Below are 15,149 nucleotides of genomic sequence, written 5' to 3' on the forward strand. Positions count from 1 at the left end.
CATGAAACTACGTAACGCGTACATACATATATATATGACGGATTTTCACTCAGCTTCCGTCGAGAAGGATTTAGTAGGGTGCAGGTCTATAATGGAAGACACTTGCCCAAAGTGCTGCACGATTGCAAATTGATCCTCTTATGATCACATCCATACCTACGCGTTACATAAGCATGTGTGTTTTGTGTGTGCGTGTGTGTGTGTGTGTGTGTGTGTGTGTGTGTGTGTGTGTGTGTGTGTGTGTGTGAATATTATAGACTGATAGATCTGAGCGACCACAAATCGAAATAGGACACGATATGATCTATAAAAGTTGAAGAAAAATGTAGAACAAATCCACACCTAACACATACCACCACGCACATACACATAAACAAACACACACACATACACACACGCACACTCACATTCGCACACATACAGATACGCACTTTTATTTACAGATTTAATGATATTTTGGCAAAGATCCTCCGTTGACACGATCTCACTGCTTAACTTTCCCGAAGCTAAATGTTTCGAATGCAGACACGCGGTGAATTTACTTTGGAATAATTTTGAGAATAGTTCTTTCCAATCATGTAAATTCCAAAGGAGATATTCTTGAAGAATTTAGCAGCGTTTTCTAAATTCAAAATACTCAGTTTTCGTAAATTGTTGAATTAACAAAAGCAGAGATTCTTTGCTGACAAATAATATATGAGTGTATGCATATATACGTACATGTATGTACATATCTTCATCTACATGTATATATAGATGCATATCTGGGTACAAGACGTTGCAAACAAAACGTTGACAAAATGATAAACAGAGTACAGAAAACACACAGGCCACATAGAGAACATTTCCTTCATCAGCTGCCACCATTCTAAAACTAAGCGTAAGTGTCTTCTTTGTTGCCTTAACATCAGAATAGTGAAAGTAAAGGTAAATATATAAACTGTGTTGTTTTTTTCTCTTTCTTACGCCTTCAAAACCTTTATTACCTCCACCTTCGCTAAAGCGGAGGTACTGTTTAGAGACGTGTTTGTTTGTTTGTCTGTGGACGAGATATCTCAAGAACCGATGGATGGATTTGGATGAAAATTCCAGGAATGTTTAGCCTCGCGACTGGCACGAACTGACTAGATTTTGAGATCGATCCAGAACCGGACAAGGATTCTGGATTATTTTCCTTGTTTTTTTTTTTTTTTTTTTTTACTAAATTTTTGAGAGCGGTCGGGTTCATTTTCAGTATTCTCGTTTGTGAGAGCAGTCGAGTTTATTTCAGATATTCTCATTTTAAAAACCATCTCCGATTAATCGTTGAGAGGACGTTGGTGTTGCCTTGGTGGAGGTCTGCGCTCTCTAAGTACTCTTGTTTTAAATTCACATTCTTCCGATTTTTAATGAAAGCGTTAAATGTGTATGAGTGAGTGTGCGCGAGGTGTGTTTCCTTGTGTTTCTGTTGGTTCCCCACTGTCTCTTGGCAACCAATGTTGGCACATTTACGTCCATGTAACTTATCGTGCTGCAAAAGACTGATAAAATAAGTAGCAGGTTTGAAACAATAAGTACTGGAGTAGTAGAGACTTGCGCATGGTGCCACGCAGTGGGACTGAACCCAGAACCAAGCTTCTTACCTCACAGTACGCCTGCGCTTACATATAAAAATAAACATATATATATATATATATATATATATATATATATATATATATATATATATATATATATATATATACTGGATAGATATACTGGATAGATACTATCCCTTAGTGGGTTGAACCCCCAACCCCTAACTCTCTCACGTTATATATATATATACGTGAGTGAGTGTGTGTGTGCGTGTGTATGTGGTTGTGTGTGTGTAGACACAGACATCTCAACATTAAATGAACACCTTGATGTTTGAAAGCTTTAATTATCCATAGATCACTTCGTTTAATATTTCCTAACCGAAGAAGAGGTTTCCTTCCTGCTATAGTAGCCATGTTGGTGGACATACTTCACAGAAGTACTCCGACTCACTTGGACTGGCTCTACATCATTTGCCTGACAACGAGCATTGTTTTTAGTAAACCACCTAACAGCCCAAAGACTGCTTCGTCTCAGTGGCGTACCCTTAGCCCCAACATTCGTCAACGGAGAGGATCCTCGACATGAAGGGCGGATCATCAGCGGCAAGCTGACAGAGACCTTGACTGACCTCAACACGATGTTCGTTCTGTTCAGTTATCAGCAGCCAGTGGACAAACTAAGCAGAGACATGCCGCATGTTTCTATTCAGACGTTCCGATTGCCTGTACGGACCCATACGACAGGCCAACAGCATTAACAATGTCGTTGATAGTCCTCTGACGATCCTCGTACACAAGCTGATGAATTTTCGCCACATTTCCGAGGTTGACGCTCGTGGCAATCTTCCTGATCGCTCATCCTCTTCCAGAGAGGATCTTTCGATTTTGAAGCGTCTGCGCCTTACGATACGTTGCGCACAACCCACTGCCCCATGGTCGTAAGCTTGTCGAAGTATGTTCAATGTCTCTGTAGTAAACTTTCCAGGTTTAACGCTAAATTTTACATTGACTCTTTGTTCCAACTTCCTGTCTATGACAAAATCGCAGACTACAGTACACACATGATCACAAAAAACACAAATTTTCACACTTTAGTAGCTCTACTTTGTATCGTTTGCAAACTGATATGTTCTACGATCATTAAAGTGCAACGACCTCCACAATAACCAGCCTTCAATTTGGTTTTCCGTTCCTAGGTTAATCGGAAACGTAGATTGCAGTGCTACTCATAAACCTTCTCGCTAGTTCAGTTATTTGGTGGGAAAATGCCACCAAAGCAACTTAAACCGTCCAAAAGGACAGGTTCATCTTCTAGTCCTTTATAAAAGCTAATTTTAAAATATTTTTCTCATTTCCGATGAGACTTTTTTTATGATTATTATTATTTTTCCTGTTTTGCTTATTTTGCTCCTTTTCATTAATTAACTAATTATTTTTATCACTAATTAGTTTCATCACATTTCGACAAGAAAAACTATTGCCAAATTTGTTCTAATTCATATTTGACCTGGATCAAATATGTCACGTGGTTACAGTGCTTTTGTTCGTGGTAGTTGGCGCTCGTTTTCTCTACCTGCGAACTTGTTGACAACGACGACGACGATGACGACGATGATGATGATGATGATGATGATGATTATAACAGTGATGATATTCCCGTGCACCTCACTCAGTAAGTTAAGATTAAAAACAATAAATTTATTTCTTCAAGCTTTTCTTTCTCTCGCCTCTTTCAACAACTCTCTCGCACTTATACTGTCTTTTCATTGTTCGTCCATTTATTTATTCCTCCCTCATAGATCGTGTTGAAATGACAAGCCTAACGCCTTTCGAGGGATTTAGCATCACTGGACCAACGAGAATGGAAATAACATGTCGCTTTGAAGCCAAAAACTTAGGCTTCTTCAGACTCAGACGTAACGATGAAGTCATTGTTGATATTGGTTTCCACGAAGGTGTGGGAGTTTTTGAAGTCATTCATGCCGTGAAAGATTTCGGCTGCACCTTACCGCGAGCTGCAACGACGAGAGGTGAATTGTACTGCTGGAAAAATAACCTAGATTGCAGTGATGTAGCATCTTATACATGTGAGATATCGAATGCAAACGAGTCGAATTCAAGGTTTCTGAAAGGTTAATTTTGTTTCAGATCTTCAGATCTTCCATCTTGTTTCGTCAAATCTGTCGCAATACCTGCATTTAGGGGTCAAAACTGTTTTATTAACATTATTATTATTATTATTATTATTATTAGTAGTAGTAGTAGTAGTAGTAGTAGTAGTAGTAGTAGTAGTAGTAGTAGTAGTAGTAGTAGTAGTAGTAGTAAAGCGGTGAGATTGTACACCCTTTAATACGCCGAGCAAAATGCTTACCGGTATTTCGATCGTCCGTACATTTTGGGGTTGAAATACCGTCGAGGTAGATTTGTCGTTTTCCTATCGGGGTTGATAAAATGAGTGCCACTTGAGTACTGGGGTCGATGTTAGCGAGTATCGCCCTCCCCCACTATAAATTTCAGGCCTTGTACCTTTAGTAGAAAGGATTATTATCATTATTATTAGGGCAGTGAGCTGGCAGAATCGTTAGCGAGTCAGGAATAATGCTTAACGGCATTTCATCCATCCTTACGTTCTGAGTTCAAATCCCACCAGGGTCGACTTTGCATTTAATCCTTTCGGGGTTGATGAATTAAGTACCAGTGAAACACTGGGGTCGATCTAATCCACTGGCTCCCAAACATTGTCGGGCCTTGTGCCTAGAGTAGAAAAAAAAGTGTTGCTATAGTTATAACATAAATTAGTTGAAGCCCTGTAAATCGCAAACATTTCACAGTAGCATCTCAGACAGTTTGAGTGATATTCTATGTTCTAGTTTTCTATCAACATTGAAATTTGTATCAATATATCCATAAAGTATGATATTTTGAATCTTATTGCCCTAAAATACATTTTCTCTGCAGTGAAATCTTTTGTCAAAAGTCTTAAAAATATCGATCTACCTTCTGAGAAGAAGAAAAATAAGGTGTCTACATTCAGGTGTTTGGCATATGTTTCACCAGCTACACACGACTCTGTCACCTTTAGATGGACTCTAAAACATAAGACTGAAAACGCTAAACCAAAGATGACAGACAACAAAGTGACTCTTCCGAAAACTGGCCAACGCTGCATAGCAGTGCAGTCGCTGCATCGACACACCTTAACCGACAAAGATGACACTGGAACAATTATCTCATGTTCAGCATTTGGCAGGACACTTTCAAAACAAGTGAATATCTTCGGTGCAAGTGAGCAAATATCCTTTTTTCGTATCCTTATTTTCTTTAAAGGCAATGGCGTTGCTCTGTGAGAATACGTTTGCTTCCCAACCACATCTTTCACGACTCAGTCCCACTGCATGGCACCTTGAGTAAGCATCTTCTATTCTAGTCCCGGGTTGAACAAAGCCTTATGAACAGATCTGATAGACGGAAACTGAAAGAAGCCTTTCGTAAATCCTCATGATATATCGGTTCGAGAAAAGAAGACGGAGAGTATGAGTAGGTTTTAAAGCATTGGGGACGATTTGCTTGACTGAACTCATTAAGTCGGTGCCCCATCTTGGCTGCAGTCCAATGACTGAATCAAGTAAAATTTAAAAGGAAAAAAGATATGGGCAGCAATCGCTGCTACATCGTCTCAAAACCACATTACAGGGCATCAGGCCAAAGAAAGAACCTCATCAATCCACATTTCAAACATCACATCAGACATCACATCAAACATCACATCAATCCACGTATAGTACATCATATCAAACATCACATCAAACATCACATCAAACATCACATCAAAACATACCAAACAACACATCAAGCCACACGACAAACATATGAAACCAGACATTAAATTTCAAACCAAACAAGACATCACATCAAACTGAAAGTATGAAAGCCTATTGGTGATAAGAATAAATGTGAATTCAGTTTCTTTGTCAGACACTAAATCTCCTGCTTTGATGCACCAAATATTATTCCAGACTCCATGATTTTTTTGTCTTTGCAGAATCTAGCAGCACCATTTCTGCTCTACCAGATACGACATGGCTTTCTGTCTCCAAACTTTCTTTTCTCTTTCTGGTTCTTGCAAGTTGCCGCTAGCATCATCCCGTTTTTACTCAAGGATTATAAGGAAGGTTTGTTTTCCCATCTTATTACTTCATATCTCGCTTCTCCAATCATGTTGTTTTTTTGTTTTTTTTATCAGTTTACGCACTTACCACACAGCTTCTTATTACAAAGTCATGCCTATATATATTGACTTCTTTCAGCTTCTGTTTACTTAATAATCATTGATAAGGCTTTGATTGGGCCGAGACTACAATAGGAGGTATTTGCTCAGTAAGAATGATTAAAATAGCATTCGTTTTCTTCTAACTTCTTCGTATATATTTCTTTGGTTACAGGTACATTGGTTCTTTAGTGCTCGTAGGATTTTGACAATGGATGTGGGCAAGATTCATCCAATCGGAAAAGAAAAGTTCCAGAAAATATTTAGGAAAGTAAGTAAATGATAATAATAGAAATGGAAAACTCAATTTATTACAAAATTTGAAATAAAAAATTTGAAAACTGGAACGTTGTGTCCTTAATTAAAATGTTTTATTGTATTAAAAATTTATCCCGTTTCTCACGTACGTAAATGTATGCATGTATATATGTATATATGTGTTCGTATAAATGTGAGTGAGTATATGCATGTGTTTATGTCTGTATATATGTGTATGTGTGTGTGTGTGTCTATGTATGTGTATGTATCCGTATATATGTATGCATGTGGACACACGCATATATATATTTATATATATATATATATATATATATATATACATACACGTGTGTGTGTGTGTGTGTGTGTGTGTGTGTGTGTGTGTGTGTGTGTGTGTGTGTGCGTGAGCTGGTAAAAAAGCGAGAGAGAAAAGGGGAGAGAGAAAGATTAATGTAAAATGGTCATAGAAGTGTCAAAAAGAGTGACTATCGACAATCGGAGATGTTAGTATATTCCAGTTTGTCGAAAGTGAAGAAAGGATCAGAATAAAACAGGCATGCGTTAATTAGTTCCATGATAGAATAAATAATAGATATATAGGTAAAATCCATTAGCAGTTTCAAACGAGAATGTTTGATGAGAATCCATGGCGCGGAATTTTGAACGTCCGAATTCCAATTTAGTAGTAGAGTAGATATTTAGTAGTAGAGTAGATATTTAGTAGTAGAGTAGATATTTAGTAGTAGAGTAGATATTTAGTAGTAGAGTAGATATTTAGTAGTAGAGTACATATTTAGTAGTAGAGTACATATTTAGTAGTAGAGTACATATTTAGTAGTATAGTAGATATTTAGTAGTAGAGTAGATATATACTAGTCACTATAGTGGGGAGTTGCTTATCGAAAGATTTTAAGGGCTGCATGTATTAATTTATATATAGACAGAGAGATAAAGCGGTGAAGAATAGCAGATAGCATGTGCTGTCGTTCTTTCAGTGACCACCAACGATGGCCAGAGTTGGCAAAAGTGAAGGGGCAGAACATCCTCTATAATTCTATAATTTATTCGGTCATGGAACTACGTAACACATACATACATATATATATGACGGATTTTCACTCAGCTTCCGTCGAGAAGGATTTAGTAGGGCGCAGGTCTATAATGGAAGACACTTGCCCAAAGTGCTGCACGGTGAAACTGAACCTGAAAACATCCGGTTGCAAATTGAATCTCTAAAGATTACATCTATGCCTACGCGATAGCCAAACATGCCCGTTCGTTTTTGTATGTGTGTATGTGTGTGCGCGCGTATGTATGTATGTGTGTGCGCGTGTGTGTGTGTGTATGTGTGTAGTAATATTATAGACGAATAGATCAGAGTAACCACAAATCGAAATAGGAGACGATAGGATTTATGAAAGTTAAAGAAAAGCATGAAACAAATCCATTCCAACAACACACACCGCTACACGCGCGCGCAAACACTAACACACACGTTCTTTTTACAGAATTGATAATATTTTAGCAAAGAATGTCACTGTTTCACTTTCCCGAAGCTAAATGTTTCGAATCCAGACACGCGGTGAACGTACTTTGGAATAATTTTCAGAATAGTTCTTTCCAATCATGTAAATTCCAAAGGAGATATTCTTGAAGAATTTAGCAGCGTTTTCTAAATTCAAAATACTCAGTTTTCGTAAATTGTTGAATTAACAAAAGCAGAGATTCTTTGCTGAAACATTAAATATTTAGAACACAATTTCTTCTTTTAATATATATATATATATATATGAGTGTATATATATATGAGTGTATATATGTATGACGATAAAAGCATCTTCTGTGTTGCTCCTGGTAAGGTCTTACTTAACATCGGAATAGTAAAAGTGAAGGTAAATATATAAACTGTATTTATGACTTTTTTTATTTTGGTTCTTACATTTTCAACTTCTTTATTTCAAATTTGCATTCTTCGGATTTGTAATGAAATTTGTTGTTAAATGTGCGTGTGTGTGCGCACGCTCATGTTTTTGTGTTTATGTCGGTCAACCACCGTCGCTTTAAAACCAGTGTTAGTATCTTTAAGTCCATGTAACTTAGCATACAGTAAACAAAACTGCTAAAATAAATATCAGGTTTAAAACAATAAATATTGGAATAGAATAGACTTGCTCATGGTGCCACGCAGTGGGACTGAACCCGGAACCAAGCTTCTTACCACACAGCACAACTGCGCTTAAATATAAAAAGGGGCATATATATATATATATATATATATATATATATATATATATACATATATATATCGTGGCACTCCGTCGGTTCCAGTTGAGGTTACGACGACGAGGGTTCCAGTTGATCCGATCAACGGAACAGCCTGCTAGTGATAGTGGCGTGCAAGTGGCTGGGCACTCCACAGACAAATGTCTCCTTAATGTAGTTCTCCGGGGAGAATTCAGCGTGACATAGAGTGTGACAAGGCTCAAAATCACGAATTTCACAGTTTGCGAAGTAAACACAGCAATGTCACTTGGCACACTGCCTCATGAAGGTCACTACTAGCCCCCACTGCACGCGCAATCGTGTGCAAACATCTGTTAGCGCACTACAGGACTAGTCCCGGAATTTCTTGATTACACGTCGTACACTTCCAAAGGCCCTGCTACTAAAATATAATTTATAAATAAACACCAAAATACAAATAACATTTTTGCCCCATATTTTTCATTTTGGCTGTTGTGCCAGAATAATAGTGGTGTGTATTGATGAAAAATGCTAGTGAATCAATAAAAAGAGATTCTTATAAAATACCTTAATATCGGATCTGTCAGACAGAAAGTGTACCAACCTTTTTTTTTTTTGTGTCCCTATACTCTCATTTATAGATACCCCAGAATCCTCTTTCTCTCTAACTCTTTCCGTTTCCCTTATTTATTCTCTTGTCTTCCACTCATTTATTCGCACTCAAACCGTTACATTCCCTCAAACATTATTTATCATAATTTTCCTTTTTGACTGCCCCCGAATTAAAACGTCTTTCCTTCTGCTGATTTTTAATTCTAACCCTAACTCCTAAAACAATTCTCTTTCTTTTTCCTGTCCCACTCTCACTCACACTTAAACCGAACTATTTCATTTCTGACCCTAAGTCACTCAACCCATTTTTTCTCACACACTAACTCATCATTTCTTAGTCTGTCTCTTCTACGCATTGTATTTCTTCTCTCAAAATTAAGTCCTTCTCTTCTTGCTTGATATCGGAATAATCACATAAACAAAAGCTGATATTCTGGATAAATGCATTTAAAATATCAACTTTTGATGCTGCAATTCTTCCGATATTACTCGTATTCATCGTACCTTTATTCAGATTTTTGTACATCATCAGCATAGTCAGTTTAGAAAAAGGAAAACAATTTGTTTCTTTATTGCTTGATATATCACCCTCGTTATTCTCATCCACTTCCCCATCGTCATCACCATTTGATGTCCCTTTTTCTATGATGACATAGATTAGACGGTTCATCAGGGGCTGGTAAACCAGAGGAATGAGTCATGCACCAATGTCTACATTACAATAGTTTCTACAGATGGATGCTCTGCCTAAGTCCACCTACTTTACAGAGTGTATTGATGTATTTGTTGTGGCACCATCCCTAGTGAGGTCACCAATTCTCTGCAAGACAAGATCCCTCAACGGACTGTCGTAATCCATGCATCACTTTCTTAATTATTCTTTATAAAAGATAATTTTAAAAATAATTTTCTCATTTCACAGGAGTGTTTTTATATTTCTTTCTGTTTTGCTTGTTGTGCACTTTTTCATTAATTAACTAATTAATTTTATCACTTATTAGTTTCGTCACATTTCGACACGAAGATCCATCGCCAACTTTGCTCTAATTTATATTTGATCTGGATCAAATATGTCACGTGGTTACAATGCTTTTGTTCGGGGCAGTCGGCACCCGTTTTCTCTACCAACCAACCTGTTGACGACAACGACGATAATGATGATGATGATAATGATTATAACAGTGATGATATTTCCGTGCACCTCACACAGTAAGTTAAAATTAAAAACAATAAATTTATATATATATATATATATGTATATATATATATATATATATATATATATATATATATATATATATATATATATATATATAAATTTATATAAATAAGGATAAGATCGATATTTAAAATATTGATCCTATCAAGTGGTCAGCATGGGAATAAAAACCATCAAAGGTAATAATTATTTAAAATTATAATACAGGGTATCAAGAGATACCACCACGCTGAAAAAATAGCAGTCAAATCCTGACTCTAAAACCACAATAAATGTCCGCATGGCACGAGTAGCGAAGTCAGGATTTGACTGCTATTTTTTCAGCGTGGTGGTATCTCTTGATACCCTGTATTATAATTTTAAATAATATATATATATATATATATATATTCGCCATGATAGATCGCTAGCCACTACACATTCTTTTTCTTCTCCTTGTTTCTTTCTGTTTTCCTTTCTGTGGAAGAGCGTAGACTCGAAACGTTAAAGACTTTTTCACTTCTTGAGCGTTAAACTAATACATATATATATATATATATATATATATATATATATATATATATATATACAGATATATATATATATATGTATATATATATATATATATATATATATATATATATATATATATATATATATATATATATATATATATATATATATAATATATATACATATATAAAATTGAAATGCACAACCGAAATAGTTACTAAAAGTTTCATGCTTTTATGATACTTGATTAGACAACTTTCAGGCTTTGTGCTTATAGAAGAAAGAAGAATTAAATCTGTCTGTGATAAATTGTTTCCGTTCCATTGCTTGTGTGTTCATTCATTTATTTATTCCTCACTCGTAGATCGTGTTGAAATGATAAGCCTAACACCTTTGGACGGATTTGGGAGCGATGGGCCATCCAGAATGAAAATAGAATGTCACTTGGAAGCAAAAAACTTAGTTTTCTTCAGACTCAAACGAAACGATGAAGTCGTTGTTGATATTGGTTTCAACAAAGATTCAAAAAATTTTGTACTCACTTATGCTAAGAAGCATTTCGGCTGCACCTTACCGCGAGCTCAGACGACTCAGAGTGAAGTATATTGTTGGAAACATAATCTAGATTGCAGCGATGTCGCATCTTATACATGCGAGATATCGCATGCAAACACGTCCAATTCAAGGATTCTAAAAGGTTAGTACTGTTTCTCTTAAGGGAAAAAAATAGCAGCACTACTACAACTACTGCTACTACTACTACTACTACTACTACTACTACTACTACTACTACTACTACTGCTAATAATAATAATAATAATAATAACAATAACAACAGCAACAATAATAATAATAATAACAACAATAAGAATAACGATAATAATAATAATAATTATTATTATTATTATTATTATTATTATTATTATTATTACTATTATTATAACTATAATTATAATAATAATAATAACAATAACAATAACAACAACAACAACAACAATAATAATAATAATAATAATAATAATAATAATAATAATAATAATAATAATAATAATAATAATAATAATAATAATAAGACCTTGAAATAAAAATTGGCAAAATGTGGAACCTCAAGACTAAAACATTACCTGTTGACATAAATGCCCTACGAATGATAGCAAAAGGGGCTGATTGCTACCTAGCTGAGTTCAAATTCTGCCGAATAATAAACAGAGTTTATCAGTTTTGTCTACCCAAGAATATCCGATTTATTAGCTTTGACAGTTCGATCTGTATGCACCTGAATGTCGAAAGAATCGCTACATTTTCTCCCTCAATTAGTCTTATTCTAGTGTTGCTGTTGTTATAACATAAATTAGTTGAAGCCCCGCAAATTTCAAACATTTGGCACAGTAGCATCTCAGATATTTTGGGTGATGTTCAATATTCTAGTTTTATATCAATATAACTATTTGTGTCAAAGCATCTATCCAATATGTTCTTGTGAATCTTTTTTCTCTACAGTGAAATCTTTTATCACAAGTCTTGAAAATATTGATCCACCTTATGAGAAGACAAAGGCACCTACCTTCAAATGTTTGGCATATGTTTCGCCACTTACACACGACTCTGTCACCTTTAGATGGATTGTAAAATATAAGAAGCAAAGCGAGGAGGAACAGACGACAGAGAAGATGGTGCCTCTTCCGAAAACCGGCGAACCCTGCATACCAATACGGTCGCTATACCACCACACGTTAACTGACAAAGACGAAGATGGAACGATTATCGCATGTTCTGCATTTGGCGACTTACTTTCAGAACAACTGACTAGAGAGCGTGCAAGTGAGCAAATATTCTTTTTGTTACATAGTTTAGGATCTTTATTTCCTTTATAGACACTGATTTTGTTCTGTGAGAATACGTTTGCTTCCCAACCAGATGCTTCTCGATTCAGTTCCGCTATATGGCACCTTCGGCATGTGTATTCGATTCCAGCCCCGGATCGACCGAAGCCTTATGAATAGATCTGATAGATGGAAACTGAAAGAAGCCCGTCGTACGTCCTCATAATGATATCAGTTCAGGAAAAGAAGAGCGAGAGTATATGTAGCAGGCTTTAAACAATAAGCATTGAGGACAATTTGCTCGACTGAACTCATTAAGTCGGTGCCCCATCTTGGCTGCAGTCCAATGACTGAATCAAGTAAACTTTGAAAGAAAAAGAGATATGGGCAGCAGTCGCTGCTTCATCGTCTCTAAACCACATTATAAGGCATCAGGCCAAAGAAAGAAAGTCATCAATCCACACTTCAAACATCACATCAGACATCATATCAAACATCACATCAAACTACACCTCAGGCTTCACATCAAACCACGTCCATCATACCAAACAACACATCAAACATCACATCAAACTTCACATTATACATCACATCAAACTTCACATTATACATCATACCAAACATCACATGAAGCCACACGACAAAGTCATCAAACCAGACATCGCAATAAACACCACATCAAGCTAAACCTCAAACATCACATCAATCCACGCATCAAATATCACATTAACCAACATCTCCAATATCACATCAAACACCACATCGAACATCATATCAAACCTCGCATCAAACATCATATCAGCCCATTATTCAAATATCATATCACGCACCACATCAAAATTCAGGTCAAAACACACATCAAACTTCATATGAAAAATCATATCAAACTACGCATTAAACGTCATATGAGACCACACAACTGATATCACATCAAACACCACATCAAACATCATATCAAACATCACATCAAACATCACATCAAACATCACATTAAACATCACATTATAGATCATACAGAACATCGCATCAAACCACACGATAAACGTATGAAACCAGACGTCAAACTTTAAACCAAACAAGACATCACATCAAACTGCACCATGATGAAAGTTTCGGAAAGTACGAAAGCCTATTGGTGACAACAATAAATGCGAATTCAGTTACTATGTCAGACAATAAATCTCATGTTTTGATGCACCAAATATTATTCCAAACTCCATGATTTTTTTGTCTTTGCAGAATCTAGCAGCACCATTTCTGCTCTACCAGACACGACATGGCTTTCTGTCTCCAAACTTTCTCTTCTCTTTCTGGCTCTTGCAATTTGCCGCTAGCATCATCCCGTTTTTGCTCCAGGATTATAAGGAAGGTTTGTTTTCCCATTTTATTACTCCTTATCTGTGAGCAAGATTCATCCAATCGGAAAAGAAAGGTACCAGAAAATATTTAGGAAAGTAAGTAAATGATAATAATAGAAATGGAAAACTCAATTTATTACAAAATTTGAAATAAAAATTAAAAAACTGGAACGTTGTGTCCTTAATCAAAATGTATTATTGTATTAAAAATTTATCCCGTTTCTCACGTACGTAAATGTATGCATGTATATATGTATATATGTGTTCGTATAAATGTGAGTGAGTATATGCATGTGTTTATGTCTGTGTCTATATGTATGTATGTGTATGTATTTATGTGTGGGAGAAGTAAGTATATTTGTGTGTATATGTCTATATGTGTCTGTTTCTATGTATGTGTATATTAGTGTGTATATGTCTGTACAGAAATGTATATATATATACATAATTATAACAAGGGATTGGCAATAAGCCTCTCCACGCGCTGAAAATAGACGCCAAATGACGCTAAAATCACCTTAAAAACTCCACTAGGTATATTTTTAACTCTTAGCTTGAAATGAGATCTTATACAAGATCGATCAAAAGTTTAATTTATTATCTTTTTTTTGCTCGACTACAACCTGTGTTTTGGGAGTTTTTAAAGTGGTTTTAGCATCATTTGGCATCTATTTTCAGCACGTGGAGAGGCTTATTGTCAATCCATTGTTATAATTAAGTATATAATTATTTATATAATATTTGGAAAATTTACCTATAAGGGTTTTATTTCCGTGAAGACCTCCTGATAAAATCATCAATGATTTTATCCCTCTTTATATAATATATATATATATATATATATATATATATATATATATATATATATATATATATATATATATATACATGTGTGTGTATATATATACATGTGTGTATGTATGTGTGTGCATATTTGTGTATGTGAGAGTATTCAAAAAAGAAATATATTTAGCGCTTTCGACAGTAATCCACCAGTTGTTCGAAAGAATTTATTCATTTCATCATATTTCATCATAGCAGACATAAGCAATGACGTTACTAAATTCCTTGTCCCCACCAAAGCCGCATGAACATTCTCTCTTGCAAAATCATTCAAGATCTTTATTAACAGGCACAACAGAAACAGGAAGTAAGAGTGAGAGAAAGTCGTGGTGAAAGAGTACGGCAGGGTTCGCCACCATCCTCTGTCGGAGCCTCGTGGAGCTTTAGGTGTTTTCGCTCAATAAACACTCACAACGCCCGGTCTGGGAATCGAAACCGCGAATCCGCTGCCCTAACCACTGGGCCATTGCGCCT

General features: G+C 35.8%; 1 protein-coding gene across 4 annotated transcripts; it reads left to right on the forward strand.

Moving 5' to 3' along the window:
* The first annotated feature begins 598 nt into the window (after positions 1 to 598).
* Positions 599 to 14,003, forward strand: LOC106878953 (uncharacterized). 4 transcript variants are annotated; one of them, XR_016237680.1, is made up of 7 exons: positions 599 to 927; positions 3,009 to 3,231; positions 3,359 to 3,691; positions 4,518 to 4,844; positions 5,602 to 5,731; positions 6,002 to 6,097; positions 9,942 to 9,984. XR_016237680.1 is itself a non-coding variant. In XM_089338472.1 (5 exons), exons 2-5 carry the CDS (start codon positions 10,011 to 10,013, stop codon positions 13,806 to 13,808), a joined length of 888 nt encoding a protein of 295 aa, XP_089194598.1. In that variant the 5' UTR covers positions 6,002 to 6,097; positions 9,942 to 10,010; the 3' UTR covers positions 13,809 to 14,003. The 4 variants fall into 4 exon arrangements, 2 of the variants coding, with proteins under 2 accessions (XP_089194598.1, XP_089194597.1); XR_008266407.2 differs by having other exon boundaries at positions 601 to 880; positions 9,942 to 9,983; XM_089338472.1 differs by lacking the exons at positions 599 to 927; positions 3,009 to 3,231; positions 3,359 to 3,691; positions 4,518 to 4,844; positions 5,602 to 5,731 and adding exons at positions 11,016 to 11,348; positions 12,152 to 12,472; positions 13,714 to 14,003 and having other exon boundaries at positions 9,942 to 10,149.
* The last annotated feature ends 1,146 nt before the right edge of the window (positions 14,004 to 15,149 follow it).

The sequence above is a fragment of the Octopus bimaculoides genome, chromosome 20, assembly GCF_046866305.1.
Source record: "Octopus bimaculoides isolate indiv1 chromosome 20, ASM4686630v1, whole genome shotgun sequence".
Taxonomy (NCBI): domain Eukaryota; kingdom Metazoa; phylum Mollusca; class Cephalopoda; order Octopoda; family Octopodidae; genus Octopus; species Octopus bimaculoides.